We start from the raw sequence: 16,632 nt of genomic DNA, 5'->3' as shown, positions 1-16,632 counted from the left end.
TCAGTTCTGTTTTTTCCACTATATCACAGTGACACCACAAGAAGTTAGCCTGGAAATAAACCACTATCAGCCTGTCACAAGTTAGCTCAACTGAGTTCAGAAAGAACACAGTCTTTTCAGGAGTTCCCCTTCTCTCTCAGTTATAAGTTATTTTTCAGGGAAGAACTGAGCAAGGTGTATGCAGAACTTGAAGAAGTGGAGAAAAGAGTACACAACCAGTTCTATTTATCCCAGAAGATGTTGAGGAAAACAAGAGAATGTTGACAAAACATCATTAAAATAAGCCTTAGGTTATCCAATGGCTTTCTAGCAATAAGAAAATACAAATTTCAAATCATTTACCTGGTTCCAATTTTATTACTTTAATTGCTGCTAATTCACCAGTGTTAACATTCCGTGCCTAAAAGGAAAAAAAAGGAAAAAAGGATTATTGTGAAGAAAGCTTTCACAAAAAGCAAATAAAACTGCATTTTAGCTGTTTTCAGTTATATAAAAATATTTTTAAAGAAATGCAAATATAATTTATTTTTACAAAACAAATAGTTTATCCTTCATAATAAATTTCAACTTTAATGTATAAATTTAATATTGGCAATGATAATATTAATAGCTAATATACACATAGATCTTAGTATGGATATGACAGGCACTGCTCTAAATATTTTAATATTAATTCACTTAATCCTCACAACAATCTTATAAAGTAGGTACTGATATTATTCTCATTTTGCAAGTGAAGAAACTAAATGACACAGAACTCAAAAGAACTTAACAAGGTCTATGCCAGTAAGCTGAAAGTGCTGGGATTCAGTCTAACTCCATAGTCTGAGCCTTAAGCATTACACTGTATTGCTATTCATTCAAAGACTAATTGAGCTAATTAGCCTTAAAGTTTTCATTTAAAAGCTCTAGGATATGAAAGGCTAACAAGATTATGTATATAATTATAAAAACAGGCCCCCTGCATCCTTTTAAACACACCTGATGATACAGTCAAATACATGTAGTTAAATGCAAAACAAATCTATTTTTGTAAGCCATATATTAAAAATCACTTAAAAAAATCAAATCATAATATTGGGTTCCTGGCATTTACAACTGTGTAATTATGTATCTAAACAGACAGAAACTATATTAAAATGGCAGCAACTGTTTGTCAATTCAAAATGCTTTATAAACGGATCAGAACTTTCAACTTGGTATTTTAAACTGTTAACTGAAACAATAAATTAAATTTCATATTACCAATGAAAAACAATACATGCCATTCCCTGATCACAGAAAGATCCATTCATATGACCAGGATTATTCCTAGTTGCAACACTCCCTTATTAATGGGCTGGTGAAGACCTGGCAAGAGGTGATAACATCGTTAATAGTGGAATTCTTCTAAGAATACTAGGGCACTAAAAATGCCAGCCAAGGATCTTAATATATGAGACACAGCCACTGCTGAAAACATAAAATTTAACCATTTAACTCTAACAAAGATATTAAAAGATCTCATATAAATTAACAAAATAAAATAAAATTTGCAGGGAAAATTCATTTAAAAATTGTTCCTTCAAACAAAATCCCCATAACTAATAAACACTCAAGGCAGTACAAAACATTTGAACACTTATTTCAAATTAAAACTTAATTTCCATAAAATGGGATAGATGTTTCCATTTATCCAAGTAGTGCTGGATACTTGTTCCTTTCTCTAGGATGAAAAGATACATAAATGATCAAATAGAAAAAAAACCAGAATATCATTCTGGGAGCATTCTGTAAAAGAGGCAGGGTGTACCTGAACAATATTCAGGTATTAGTCTCATAAAGCTTCTCAAGCACTATAACAACTACTTGCCTCTCCTCACACTGATATCTTTTCTCTAGTAGGCTTTTCCTTTACCCACTGTCCTTTTATTTTTTAGCATCTCCACCAAATAAGACAACTGCCACCATGCTATGGTTTTTTACTTATCGAGAAGAAATTCAGAGTATGGGTGATTCTACTACAGAAGGGCAGACAATGTTAAACTCAGAAAGCTAGGTTGATTATAGCTGAGATTTTGTTCCTAATGACCACAGGAGGGCACACTCTCTATTTACAAGTCACAGTATCTGTCCAAAATGGTTGCTGTACACAATGTACTCTTCTAAAAATAGATTTACTAATAGTTAACACCAGCATATATTTAACAGAAAAAATATGACACTAACTACTGATAAGTAGTTTACCAAAGTCAATATTTACTACAGGGTTGACCTATGAATACAATTATTTCAAAAGGTAATCAGTCTACAATTTCCTAAAGGCTAAGAGTTTTTAAATTACAGTTCTTTAGGGTTAATTAAACATAGAGCTAAAATGATTACTGTTCTCTGCCTTATATGACGTTAGAAATATCTTCAAATATGTAATTTATTTGGCAGTTTTTAGATATTTCACAAAAAGGAGGGGAAAGAGGTAATTAAAAGCCCTTAAGAAACTTCACTTCTAAGGCTTTCCTTACCCAAATCCATGTTTATTAATAAATAGTCTTTAAAGCATTATGATTCACCAAGAATCTTGGTCTTCCGGCTAAAGTAAGTCATATTTTGCTATCTCTAAACTGACAGTAGTCAACGTTACACACAAAGGTAAATTTAAAAATCAGTATTATATCATTCTGTAACTGCTATTCTTTTTTCAATCACCTTGAGCAGTTCATTTTTAAAAAATGAGAGCAAGATAGAAATGATAAAATATTAGCATGTGTAAAGTTAAAAATTTTGAATTCAGAATTCGTAACATAAAATGTTCATACTTGTTAAGGGCAGAAAACAGGATAAAATATTCTAAGCAGCTACATCTAGTCTGCTGCATCACTGATCTGACCACCATTCTTTAAATGCTCCCACAGTGATGTTCTCATCATGCTGTTCTTGACTTACAAGAGTCGAGATTACAGGAGTACACACCATTGCTTTAAAGACAAAAATCCAAATTCCCTGTCAGAGTATTTAAAGTTTTCACTAAACACAGCACTTTTCATAACAGCTTTATTGGAATAGAATCCACATACCATGAAGTTCACCCTTTCATGGTGTATGATTCGGTGGTGTTTAGTATATTCAGAGTTATGTAACTATACCATCTAATTTTAAAACATTTTCATCACCTCAAAAAGAAACCCCAGACCCATTAGCAGTCACTCCCTATTCCTCTGCTTCTCAATCCCTGGCAACCTACTAATCTACTTTCTATCTCTACGGATTTGACTATTGCAGACATTTCATGTAAATGGTATCAAATAATACATGGTCCTTTCTGACTGGTTTCTTTGACTTGGTGCAATGTTTTCAGATTCATCTATGTCTCAAACTCACTTACGTGTTACTGCCAAATAGTACTCCATTCTATGGAACACTATATTTGGGTTGTTTCCACTTCATGGCTATTATGAATAATGGTGCTATAAACATCAGTGTACACATTTTTGTGTGGACCTGTTTTCAATTTTCCATTTGAATATCTTCTTTGGAGAATTATCTAATTCTCTGTTTATTTTAAATTGTTTATATTTATATATATTTTGGATATAAATCCCTTACCAGTCACATGATTTGCAAATATTTTCTCCCATTTTGCGGGCTGTCTTTTCATTTTCTTATGGGTATCCTTTGAAACACAAAATTTTTTCATTTTGATGATGTCCAACTTAACTGATTTTTGTTTCTTGTATTTTAAGCATTACAGCTAAGAAACTGTTTGCCTAATCCAAGGTCACAAGTATTTCATTCCTGTGATTTTTTTTTTCCTAAGAGTTCTATAGTTTTCTTAAATTTAAGCCTATAATCTACTTTTGAGTGAATTTTATGTGTCGGATAGGGCTTCAGTTTCATTCTTTTGCATGTGGATATGAAATTGTGAAATACTGCATTTTAACCTGGCCCCCATTTACATTTCTAGTCACTCCCTAACTTGTAATTTATCCTCTGGCCAAACTAAACTTGCCATTCCTCAAAGCTATCCATGCTTTTGTTCCAACTCCCTCCCCTGGCCTACAACATCCTTTGAAGCTCAGCTTAGGCTACCATAACTTCCCACAAGCCTTTTCCTGACCCTGGTCCCACACCTTATTTAGGTATACGCCTCCCCGACCACACAATCTCGTAGATTCTGGGTAACCTTTCTCAAATGGAAGTGGACTACTGAGGAAAACCCTACAGGCCTAAATTGATCTTGGCTTAGAGGGGCTCTTGGAAAGTAACTTTCAAAGCCATACCAGAATTCAGTTTGGTTCAGTTAAATCATTTAGAGACCATTCAGATTGGAACTAGTTTTGGAAAGAACTTTTCTGAGAGGATTTCATGCTGATCGCTAAAGTAATCTCCAACTATCAGAAAGGCATTCTTTGAGTGTGAACTGAGGGTTAACAACATATTCAAGCAGCAACCATTAAGAGTCGAAAAATGTGCTAGGTACTATATAAAGTGGGTTAGAAACAGTCATTATCAGTAAAACATCTGACCATCATCTACTATGTATTAAGCCCCTTGGAGTATTCAAACCTCACTATATAGAAGGGGATGTTCAATGTGAATATGAATGAAAGTTCTGAATGATAGGAAACAAATGCGACGTTTAGTCCTGGCTCTGCCAGTAACCAGCAATGAGATCCGAGCAAGTAATTCCTTGTGTGTCTTCTTCCTAATCCCTCTGCCCACAAATTAAAAACATGAAAGCAAACATATTCTATTTCTAAGGTTCCTTCTAATTCTAAAAGTCAATGTTTATATCAAATAATTTCAGTGTAAATCAACAGATTCCAAATACTGAACCAGCTGGATGGTTATATAAAAAGCACATAAAGAGTTTAAATATGAAACAATAACAAAATATTGCTACAAATTTAGAATTCTAGGTCAAGTGATTAAGAATGGGACCCAGGGGTCTGTATTTTAAGCTACTGAAGTACTGCTGATACACAGCCGGGTTTGGGGATCCAGTTTAAAGCACTGTGTTACTGACTTTTATAAAATTAAACTACCAACTTGTAAGTCTGAAAAGGAGTTACAGGAATGACTGCATGCAGGTGATTCCATTTGTGCAGCGGTTTGAAAAGATGGCCTGAAATACAAAAAACAGAAAAGGGAAGGGAAAAGGGCGTAGATAGAAAAGCATGAGCAAAGGCTTGGGGACAGAAAACACAGACTATTTTGAGTGTACCAGGCCAGCCAAACCTCAGGGTACCTCCCATATAACCACTCCCTTTCAGAAGAAAATGGATAACCCATACTCACTGCTGAAGGGATGGCTTCATGTTTGCTTTTCCATAGTTGATTAGACTAGGTGTATTAGTTCTCATGTTGCTATAAGGAACTGACTGAGACTGGGTAATTTATAAAGGAAAAAGGTTTAATTGACTCACAGTTCCACAGGGTTGGGAGGCCTCAGGAAAATTACAGGCATGGCAAAAGGGGAAGCAAACACATCCTTCTTCACATGGCAGTAGGAAGGACAAGTGTCGAGCAAAAGCGGGGAAAGCACCTTATAAAACCATCAGATCTCATGAGAACTCAGTGTCTTAAGAATAGCATGAGGGCAATCACCACCATGATTCAATTACTTTTCACCAGGTCCCCTCTACAATGTGGGGATTACGGGAACTTACAATTCAAGATGAAATTTGGGTAGGTAAACAGCCAAACCATGTTACTAGGTATGTGCCCACTACAAGGGCAACCAATTCATAGGAAAACTGAAAAAGTGACATACATCCCTGCTTTGCCCAGGGTACTCCTATGCCTACTGCACCAGTAGAATTACTAATGGTGTCTATGTATAGTCTTAAACAATTAAAAAATTATTAAATTTGGCCAGGCTCCATGGTTCACACCTGTAATCTCAGCAGTTGTGAGGATGAGGTGGATCACCTGAAGTCAGGAGTTCAAGAGCAGCCTGACCAACATGGAGAAACCCTGTCTCTATTTTTAAGATTAAAAATTAGCCGGGTATGGTGGCGTGTGTCTGTAATCCCAGCTACTCAGCAGGCTGAGGCAGGAGAATTGCTTGAACCTAGGAGGCAGAGATTGCAGTGAGCCGAGATTGTGCCACTGCACTCCAACCTGGGTGACAAAAGCAAAACAACATCTCAAAAAAAAGCTTTATTAAATTTGGATGGTAAACTAAAGATTACTCTACCAATAAACCCTGAACTAACATGAAAAAGAAAACAGGGCAAATTCTCTAAAATAAGGGTCAGCAAACATGTCTATTTTTATAAATAAAGTTTTACTGGTACACAGCCAGTCAGCACTTTGGAAGGCCAAAGTGGGCAGACTGCTTGAGCCCAGGAGTTCGAGACCAGCCTGGGTAACATGGTAAAACCCTGTGTCTACAAAAAAATACAAAAATTAGCTGGGCTTGGTCTTGGTGGCATGTGCCTGTAGTCCCAGCTACCTGGAAGGCTGAGGTGGGAGAAGGATCCATTGAGCCCAATTGAGATCAAGGCTGCAGTGAGCTATGATCACACCATTGTACTCAAGTCTGGGCAACAAAGTGAGACCAGTCTCAAAAAAAGAAAAAGAAAAAAAAATTCAGTGGTAGAGTTGAGTAGCCGAGACAGAGGCCATATGGCTCACAAAGCCTGAAGTATTACTATCTGATGCTTTATCAACAAAGTTTGCTGATCCTTGGTTTAAAACAGCACCGTCCAGTAGAACTTTCTGCATTGATGGAAATGCTCTGTATCTGCACTATCCAATACATTAACCCCATACCATACGTACCCACTGATGACTTAAAATGTGGCCAGTGCAAGTGAAAAACTAAATTTTTTTTAATTATACATGTGTACACAATGAAATATTTAAAATTTGGAGTTTTTAATGTTTTTAACTACCAGACAATAAAACGGATTTTTAAAGATATAGTTCTAGTAATTTTAACACATATATTAGATTGTGTAACCACCACCATGAGGAAATAGAAAAGTTCCATCACTGCAAAAACTCTACTGGGAGTCATAATCCTCCCTAAGCCCTGGATATACTATCATTCTCTCTATGATTACAGTTTTTCTTTCTTAGAATGCCATATAAATTCATTCGTTATATAACGTCTTGAGACTCTTCTTTCACCAAGATGCTGCATGTATCATTATTTTATTCCTTTTTATTGCTGAGTAGTATTCCACTGTATGGATTTACCACAGTTCATCCATATACCAGTTGAAGGATATCTGGGTTGTTTTTAGTTTTTGGCAAATATGGAAAGAGCTGCTATAAACATTTGTATACAGGTTACATAAATATCCAGGAGTGGGACTAGGTCATATCATATTGTAGGTATACGTTCAATTTTATAAGAAACTGTCCAACTTTCTAGAGTGACTGTACCATTTTTAATTCCCAGAAGCAATGCATGATGTGGTTCCAGTTGCTTCACATCCTTGCCAAGAGTTGGCATTGTATTTTTTTTTTTTTTTTTTTTTGGAGACAGAGTTTCGCTCTTGTTACCCCAGCTGGAGTGCAATGGCATGATCTCGGCTCACTGCAACCTCCACCTCCTGGGTTCAGGCAATTCTCCTGCCTCAGCCTCCTGAGTAGCTGGGATTACAGGTACACGCCACCATGCCCAGCTAATTTTTTGTATTTTTAGTAGAGATGGGGTTTCACCATCTTGACCAGGATGGTCTCGATCTCTTGACCTCATGATCCACCCACCTCAGCCTCCCAAAGTGCTGGGATTACAGGTTTGAGCCACTGCGCCCAGCCTGCCATTGTATTTTTTATTTCCACCACCCTAACAGGTGTGTAAATGCTATTTCATGATGGTTTTAGTTTGCATTTCCCTGATGACCAATGATGTTTAGTCTATTCATGTGATTACCTGTCTTCCTTTGATAAAGTGCTTTCCTGTCTTTTGTCCATGCTTTAATTGGGATATTTATTTTCTTACTGATGAATTATGAGAGTTCTACACATACACACACACACACACACACACACACACACACACACACACAAGTCCCTTGTCAGATATATGCTTTGCCAATATTGCAATGGCATGCTCTTGGCTTACTGAAATCTCTGCTTCCTGGGTTCAGGTGATTCTCTGGCCTCAGCCTCCCAAGTAGCTAGGATTACAGGCACCTGCCACCACATCCAGCCAATTTTTTTGTATTTCTAGTAGAGATAGGGTTTCACCATGTTGGTCAGGCTGGTCTCAAACTCCCAACCTCAGGTGATCCACCTGCCTCAGCCTCCCAAAGTGCTGAGATTACAGGTGTGAGCCACCACATCCAGCTAAATATTTTCTTCCAGTCTGTAACTTACTCTTTCTTTTTGTTAACAGTGTCTTTTGTTGCAGAATTTATGGACTGAACTGTGCTCCCTACCAAATTCATATATTGAAGTCCTTACCCCCAGTACCTTAGAATGTGACTGTATTCAAAGGAAGGGCATTTGAAGAGGTAATTAAGGTTAAATAAGTTGTATGGGTGGGTCCTAATCCAACAAGACTGATGTACCTTTAAGAAAAGGAAGAAATACCAGAGATATACACACACATACAGTGAAAAGGCCGTGTGAAGACACACTAAGAAGGGAGCCATCTGCAAGCCAAGGAGAGAAGCTTCAGGAGAAACCAACCCTGCTGGCACCTTAACCTTGGACTTCCAGCCTCCAGAACTATGAGAAAACAAATTTCTACTGCTGAAGCCACCCAAGATCTTTTCACTTAACTTCAGGTTACAAATATTTTCTCCTAAAAGTTATATGGTTTTACATTTAGTTTTAGGATACATTTTGAGATAATTTTTGCGTAAGGTGTAGAGTTTAGGTTGAGGTACATTTTTTTTGCATGTATATGTCCAACTCTTTCTTATCATTTGTTGAAAAGTCAATCTTCCTTCTACTGAATTGATTTTCACTTTTGTCAAAAATCAATTGGCTATATTTGTGTGGATCTATTTCTGGACCCCATGTTGACCCATACTGACTTGTGTTTATCTCTTACCTACACTATACAGTCTTGATTAGTATAATTTATTATTGTTGTTTTTCTGAGATGGAGTCTCATTCCATCGCCCAGGCTGGAGTGCAATGGTGTGATCTTGCTTCACTGCAACCTGTGTCTTCCGGGTGCAAGTGATTCTCCTGCTTCAGCCTCTTGAGTAGCTGGGACTACAGGCATGCACCACCATGCCTAGCTAATTTTTTTATTTTTAGTAGAGACAGGGTTTCTTCATGTTGGCCAGGGTGGTCTCCAACTCCTGACCTCAGGTGATCCACCCACCTTGGCCTCCCAAAGTGCTGGGATTACAGGTGTAAGCCACCACGTCCAGCTGATTGCTACAGTTCTATAGTAAATTTTATATTTATAATCACAATAATTTTGTGATTCCTTGAACTTTTTCTTCTTCAAAGTTCTTTGGCAACAAGGTCCTTTGCCTTTCCATATGAGTCAACTTGTCTAAAAAAAAATCTGCCGTTGGGACTTTTATTTGAAAGCACATTAACTCTATAGACGAATTTCGAGAGAACTGACGTATTTACTATATGGAGTCTTCCAATCCATGAACACCATTGGCAAGTGTCTCTGTTTATTTAGATTTTGATATCTTTCCTCAATGCTTTGTAGTTATGAACATACAGAGTCTATACATAATTTTAATTTTGATTTTAAAAGCCACATGTGGCTAGTGATAACTGTATTAAACAGCACAACTCTAAAATATTTGAAACTGGAAATACTGAGAAATAGCACCACCATACAATGTAACTCACTGCGAAACCATGCTAAAAGCCAGTGTCATAGCATGCAGGACTTTGGGCATGAAGTGAAGTTTTGAAGAAAGAGAAAAGATGCAATGAAGAGAAAAATGAATAAAGAGCAAAGAACACAACAGATGGACAGAGAAAAGAGACCTTGAGAAAAGAACAGGTCTCCAAGCTGCCTTGAGTGCCTGACAACTTTCCAGTTCCATATATCACGTATCTTTACAATAGCCTCTCTTTTCTTAACCTGAATGGCTCTTTGTTTCTTAAAACCAGATAATTAAAGATCTACATTTCTAGGACTACATAGTCCTAATTTCAAAAAAGAAAAAAAAAGGATTGAGGCTATCATTAACTTTTAAAACATGCATTTAGCAGATAATAATTTGATACAGACATGGAAAATAATCTGTGAATGATAAAAGAGTACAGACAGTTCCAACATACCAGTAATTTGTATTTCAAAGTTTAATTCTGAACTTTAGAATTCAAAAATGGACCTGTTCCACCCACATCAATAACACTTTTAAATGGTAACTGGCAGACCACACTAATAATAACAGTAGCACTGAGTTTAGGAAAGGATAAGAAATCAGGTAACCAAATTCTAACTTTACACTATAGAAGCAATACCAGCAGCATCTCTAGCCCAGTGGTGCTCAGACCCCAATGTGCATAAATATCTTCCAAGATTTCACTTTTGAAAATATGTTAGATTTGATATAAAATATGCTTCCATTACAAATACCTAGAAATAGTAGACAAGATACAACAAACACTCTTTTACATGCACTGCTGAACTCACAAGCAAAGAAATTCACAGGTGGCACAAAGAGATATAGTATAAATAGCTTTAAAAAAATCTGTTTTACTGAATAAAATCAGAGCTGTAAACAAAAGCTCACATGACCTCAGCTTAAACTTGGAATCTAGGGACTTCAGTTTTGATTTTTATGAGACATGGTAAAAGCTGAAATTGGAACCACTGCATAAAACCAGCAATGCCCTTTAAGAGTCACACTCCATAGGTAGGTCAGGGAAAAGGGCTCTGTCCACAAAACGCAACTTGTTCAAATCAGGCCTTCAACTAGAATGGGAGAAGTATCTTCCCTGGAAATCCAGAATCATAAGCCTGTCCCCAGCTGGGTACAGGGTTAATATTTACACTAATTTTGAGGGCCAGGAGCCTCAAGTTAAGAAATGAATTTGTTTCTGCGTTGGTGGTAACACAAGGTACCTGGCAGACGGAGAAGCAGCAAATTCTCTGTAGATAAACACATCTTCAACCCATAATCCAGGAAATTACTACATAATATTATTAGGCAGATATGAGCTTAGAACAAAATTATCAGGCATAAAAGGAAACAAACCCCCAGAGCAGTAAAAGCTAGGAAAAACCAAATTAAATGCACAGAAGTTAAATTTTAGGAATTAACAGATACATAACATTACAATCAAGTATGCTTTAAAAGTTTACAGAAATAAAAGAAGGTATTAAATATACTGGTCAGATTTTTTTTAAAGTTAACCCTAGAAATAAATAAACACATGGGTCAGAAACAAGAGGCTAACAAAAATGAATTGGCAGATAGGATAAAAAGAACAAAACAGAATTTCTGGAAATAAAAAATGAAATTAAAAACCTAACTGGTATACAAAGACATAAAATTAGTAAACAAAATGGCAGCTCTGAAGCAGCAAAGAGAGCAAGAGACAGAAAATAAGAGCGACATGAGGCATAGAATAAGATATATATCTAATTAAACAAGGAAGGGTGATGAAGAATAGAATAAGAAATTATCTAATTAAACAAGGAAGGAAGAAAGAACCAGTATTTAAACAGATAGTGGCTGAAATTTTTCCAGAATGGGTAGAAGACATAAAACCTCAGATTCAGGAGACACAGTCACAAGGAGAGTAAATAAGCAAGAAATCCATCTACGGCCATACCACCCTGAACACGCCAGATCTCGTCAGGTCTGGAAGCAAAGCAGGGTCGGGCCTGGTTAGTACTCTGGATTACCGGGAGCCTTAGGCTTAAGAAAAATAAATAAATAAAAAATAAAAAATAAAAAAAAACCAAGAAATCCACATCTAGACACATTACATGAAACTGCAAAACACTAAAGACAAATAAATGATCTTTAAAAGCACTCACAGATAAGGAGTCAGACTATTTATCTACAAAGGAACAACAATTAGACTTTTCAGAGAAAAAAAAAGCCAGAAAGACTGCAGAATAATATTGTGCTAAAAAAATTAAGTCAACCTAGAATTATATTCTCAAGTAAAACATCATTCAATAAATAGGGCAAAATAAAGACATTTTCTAACAAACACCAAGGATTCACTGCCAAAAGATGTCCAATAACACATTCTTCTAAAGGATGTATTTTAGGATCAAAAGAGACTCAGATGGAAAGTTTAAAATGCAAGGAGTATCAAGTAAACTAGCAATCTTTGGTAGAGATAATGTTTGAGGACTGTAAAAACAACAATAATAATGTCTATGCAATTTTTTAAAAGCTAGAACTCAAATATGGAGCAAAATATCATGGAAATGGGAAGATGGAAGTACAATTAAATTGCTCTGAAGACTTCAAACCATTTGGAAAGTGGACAGAGTTAGTAATTTGGGGTCTCAGGTTCACTATGTTTATTAAATTATTAATAGCAACAACTAGAATAATGAAAGTAGTATATAACAGCGATTCTTAATTGAGGATACTACCCACATAAAAATGGAAAGGAGGTGTTTGGAAATGTGGAGGGGCATTTGGGGTTGTCCCAATAACTGGGGATGATAATAGTATTTGGTAGGTAGGAGCCAATGATTTGAAAAGTACTACTGTGCCTTCAGAGTGCCACATGACAATCCTGGCAAAAATAACAATAGCACCTATATTGAGAAATACTGTATACACCTACCAAAAAATGAAATTTAAACAACTCAGCATGGAAATTAAACAACTCAATAAAAATCACTTGCAGATCTGCTTTAAATCAGAGTCTTGGCTTCCACACCACAGATTCTTAATCAGCAGATCTGAGGTGAGCCCCAGGAACCTATGGTTTTAATACCACTCCAGTGCCTCTGTTTCAATCAATTATAGCCTATCAATCACACTTTGAGAAACACTGTAGTCTAATAAGGATGAAATGTTAGATGAATGGGGTTTAAGAGACTCCCATTTCAGCAGGAGGCACTGGAGGAAGGGATGCCCAGGGTTGAGAAGAAATCTAGCAACAGGGAGTAGGTGGTGACAGAAATTCACGTGCATTTATCATTAAGTATGCCCAAAGCAGAAATTGGAGATCAGAAGAAAAAGCACTTTTTAAAGATTAATAATAATATAGTAGAGCAGTGCTTTACATAAAATGCCTTTAAAAAATGCTGGAAGTGAAAATACAACAGAATAGTTTAGAAAAACATCAATGAAATAATTCAATCCACAACCTAAAAATGAGTTACCCTATAAACACAATGGGAAAGTCTGTCTTCAGAAATCCTGCCCATACTCTGACCTACATCCATCTCTTGAGTAATGACCTTATTCACCAATTTCTAACATCTAGGATATGTCTGTCCTGGAGTAGCAGAAAAGTATTTCTGAAACGTGTTAAATATATTCTGGTAAAAAAAAAAAAGAGTTCTTGGTTAAGTATTAGAAATAATATATATTATATTCTCCTAGAGATCAACTGTGCACATTAAAAGATCCTGAAAGTTCTGCGGGAAAGAAAACCATTTACTTTTGTTTGACTCTTCATCTCCCACCATTATTTGACTAAAGACACCCAAAAGTCCCCCGACTTGCTAGAAAATTTAGGATTTATAAAAATACATTCACTTAAGTAAACACTGTCTATTCACTGCTATATCCTTGGCACCTTGAACAGTGCCTGGAAGACAACCAATGCTCAAAATATGTGGAATGAGTAATTAAAATCAGTTGTATGCTGGTAAATGTTTAAAAAAACAGCTTAGGGGAATGAAGACAGAGTGAGCACTGATTTGTAGCGTTTTAGTGGTGTAAACACTCCCACCAAGACAGATCACAACCTACCAACCTGGCATTTCTGCACCTGGAGTTGGGAAGAGATGCTTATAATCTCATTAATAAAAAAAAGGCTCCTGGACATCACCAATTAAAATGTTAAAGTGAAGCTTATTCAATGCAAATGCCGAATTTTTACTTCCCTAGCCAGTATCCTGGGGAATGAAGACCAAGTTTTCCAGGTAATGGTATAAACGTTAAGTGAAAAAATGCAAACTTTTTAATTCAAAAAAGAAACATTGTATGCTTATTGAGTGTGTGGTACAAAATTTAACATTTTCTGTTAACTCAATATTGCCTATTATATCAATTATCTATAAAGCATTTCAAAGTGACACTCTTAAATAAGATACATAAAAGCTATTTGCCCCTATACTAAATCACGTTTCTAGCTGGGTCCCAAGGCTGGGCTTCACTGAGCCCAAGAATCCCTGACACTGAACACAAACTGATAAATGTTCACACTTCTTTCTGAGAAAAATGTCTACAAACTCCATCAGGTGTCACTATGGTCTGAATGAGTCCCTCAAAGCTCATGTGTTGGAAACTTAATCCCCAATGCAACAGCACTGGCAGGTGGGGTGATTAGGTCATAAAGCCAGAGGTCATGATTGAGGAAGCAGGTTGTTTATCTTGAGACTGAGTTGTTTATAAAAGTGAGTTAGGGTCCCTCTTGCTCTCCCGACCTTTCACTTTTTCTTTTTTTTTTTTGAGACGGAGTTTCGCTCTTGTTACCCAGACTAGAGTGCAATGGCACGATCTCGGCTCACCGCAACCTCCGCCTTCTGGGTTCAAGCAGAACCTGCCTCAGCCTCCCGAGTAGCTGGGACTACAGGTGCGCACCACCAATCCCAGCTAATTTTTGTATTTTTAGTTGAGACAGGGTTTCACCTTGTTGACCAGGATGGTCTTGATCTCTTGACCTCGTGACCCACCCACCTTGGCCTCCCAAAGTGCTGGGATTATAGGCACGACCCACCGCGCCCGGTCGATCTTCCACTTTCTTACCCTTCCACCTCCTGCCATTGGATGACACAGTACAAAGGCTCTAACTAGATGCCACTGCCATTCTCTTGGACTTTCCAGCCTCCAAAACTGTGAGCCAAATAAATCTTTGTTCTTGTAAATTGCTCAGTCTCAGGTATTCCATTATAACAGCATAAAATGGACTAAGACAGGTATCCATAAGGTTAAGAATCACTTCTCTTAAGTAAATCTGGACTGTTCTGCTTAATTTGAGGCATTTTGGCTTTCTCCCTCTCTCTCATCAGGCTGTCAGTGGTTACTTTTAACTGACAGTGTGATGCTTACAGCATCGCCATCTCCAATTTGTTTTGGGTTGGAGAAACTGATAGGTGAGCTTGTTAGAAAATATTTTCATTAAATCACTGAGGGCTTCACCTATGAATATAGTGAATAACAACAAAAAATGTACAAACTGGTGGCAAATGTATAAAATAAATGAAATGTTTACACAACTGTTGGTAGTCCAGATTGAGTATATTATGGAAACACGACATATTCTACCCAATAAAATCTGTCTCCTTACAGGCCTTTTAAGATAATGTCCATCTTACAAGAGAACATACTTTTCAAATGTGTCATAAAACTTAGAACCTATCCATTTCAGAATCTCATTTTTACCTGCAGTCATTAGAATCTATCCATTTTTTTTAAAAAAGCTATGTATAGAAACTTCACTTTTTAAAATTTTAATTTTTAAAAATAATTTTTGTGCAGGGGGCCATGCTAATCTCTGTATCACTCCAATTTTAGTATGTGTGCTGCCAAAGTGAGCATCAAACTTCATTTTTTAATTTAGGATCACTTATGTTTAAATCTGGGGTGAGTGAACCAATTTCTAAAATTTGTGTCTATTATTTGAGGGCTGGATATGCACTTGTCCTTTGGTATATGCAGGAGACTGGTTCTGGGACCCCTGAGCATACTAAAATCCACACCTGCTCAAATCCCACAGCAAGCCCTGCAGAACCTGTGTATACAAAAAGTCAGCCATATTTATGTGGGTTTCACATTACACAAATACTGAGTTTGGTTGAAAAAAATCCGCGTATGCGGACACATGTAGTTCAAGTTCAAGGATATGCTGTTCAAGGGTCAATCGTATATCTTTCATTAAAAGTGAAATGAGAAAGACATACACATGCTTTTTCATGACACAAAATTTCAAAGTAAATCAAATATATTTATAACTAAGCTTCATCAAGGCTTTGAACATGACTCTTACAAAGCACTCCTAGCAGTATTAGAAACTTTTTTTTGTTACGCTTTATAAAAATTTTTCTACCATTACTCCATTCACTAAAAATTTACCTACAAAAGAATGACCAATATGAATATCACTATTTTCACATTTCTTCTGCTCCCAACACCCTTCAACAACATCTCATTTGCTTCTGTTACTGCTGGACTTTTACTTCAGTAACATTATAGTAACCTTGGGAGAAAAATGGAGAAGCCAGGGAAAGGCAGAACAACTTCTAAGGATACACTGCACAAGGGTAAGCCTGAAATGAAGACAGCTTGAACTAAGGTCATTTAATGGGAATGAAGAGAAATGGTTAAAAATTCTACTTTATCCCAGGTTTTCCAGATTGTGGTTCTCCAGAACAAAAATTAACAAGAGCCACATTATTTTTGCCTAAGTAATTATTTCCAAGAATAAATAGCTATCTTTTCTGTTGTGCTTTTAATCCAGAGGTATCTAGAACAGTCCTCAAATGAAGGGGTGATAGTGGAGGAAGTCCATTCCTCTCCACAGAGCCAGACCTGAGCTCGCTCAGCCAGCCACATATCAAAA

The 16,632-nt window shown here is 36.6% G+C and overlaps 1 protein-coding gene and 1 non-coding gene across 10 annotated transcripts in view; both read right to left on the bottom strand.

Annotated features, from left to right (window-relative positions):
* The window catches only part of MAP4K3 (mitogen-activated protein kinase kinase kinase kinase 3), a 189,034-nt gene that overhangs the window by 133,529 nt on the left and 38,873 nt on the right, over nucleotides 1-16,632 (bottom strand). For 7 of the 9 annotated variants that reach the window (XR_004733656.3, XR_013526644.1, XR_013526645.1 and 4 more), the window contains exon 2: nucleotides 343-400. The exons of the other annotated variants lie outside the window; for them this stretch is intronic. Coding sequence is in view for 2 of the 7 variants with exons in the window: in XM_002757828.6 (XP_002757874.1) it covers nucleotides 343-400 (58 nt within the window). In the remaining 5 variants the exon portion in view is untranslated. The remainder of the gene's footprint in view (nucleotides 1-342; nucleotides 401-16,632) is intronic. 9 annotated transcript variants of the gene reach the window in all.
* On the bottom strand, nucleotides 15,507-15,611 carry LOC118147579 (U6 spliceosomal RNA). The gene has a single exon (XR_004734023.1). It is a non-coding gene; the product is annotated as a U6 spliceosomal RNA (small nuclear RNA).

This window comes from Callithrix jacchus, chromosome 14 (assembly GCF_049354715.1).
Source record: "Callithrix jacchus isolate 240 chromosome 14, calJac240_pri, whole genome shotgun sequence".
Taxonomy (NCBI): domain Eukaryota; kingdom Metazoa; phylum Chordata; class Mammalia; order Primates; family Cebidae; genus Callithrix; species Callithrix jacchus.
This window is presented reverse-complemented; position numbering and strand designations above follow the sequence as displayed.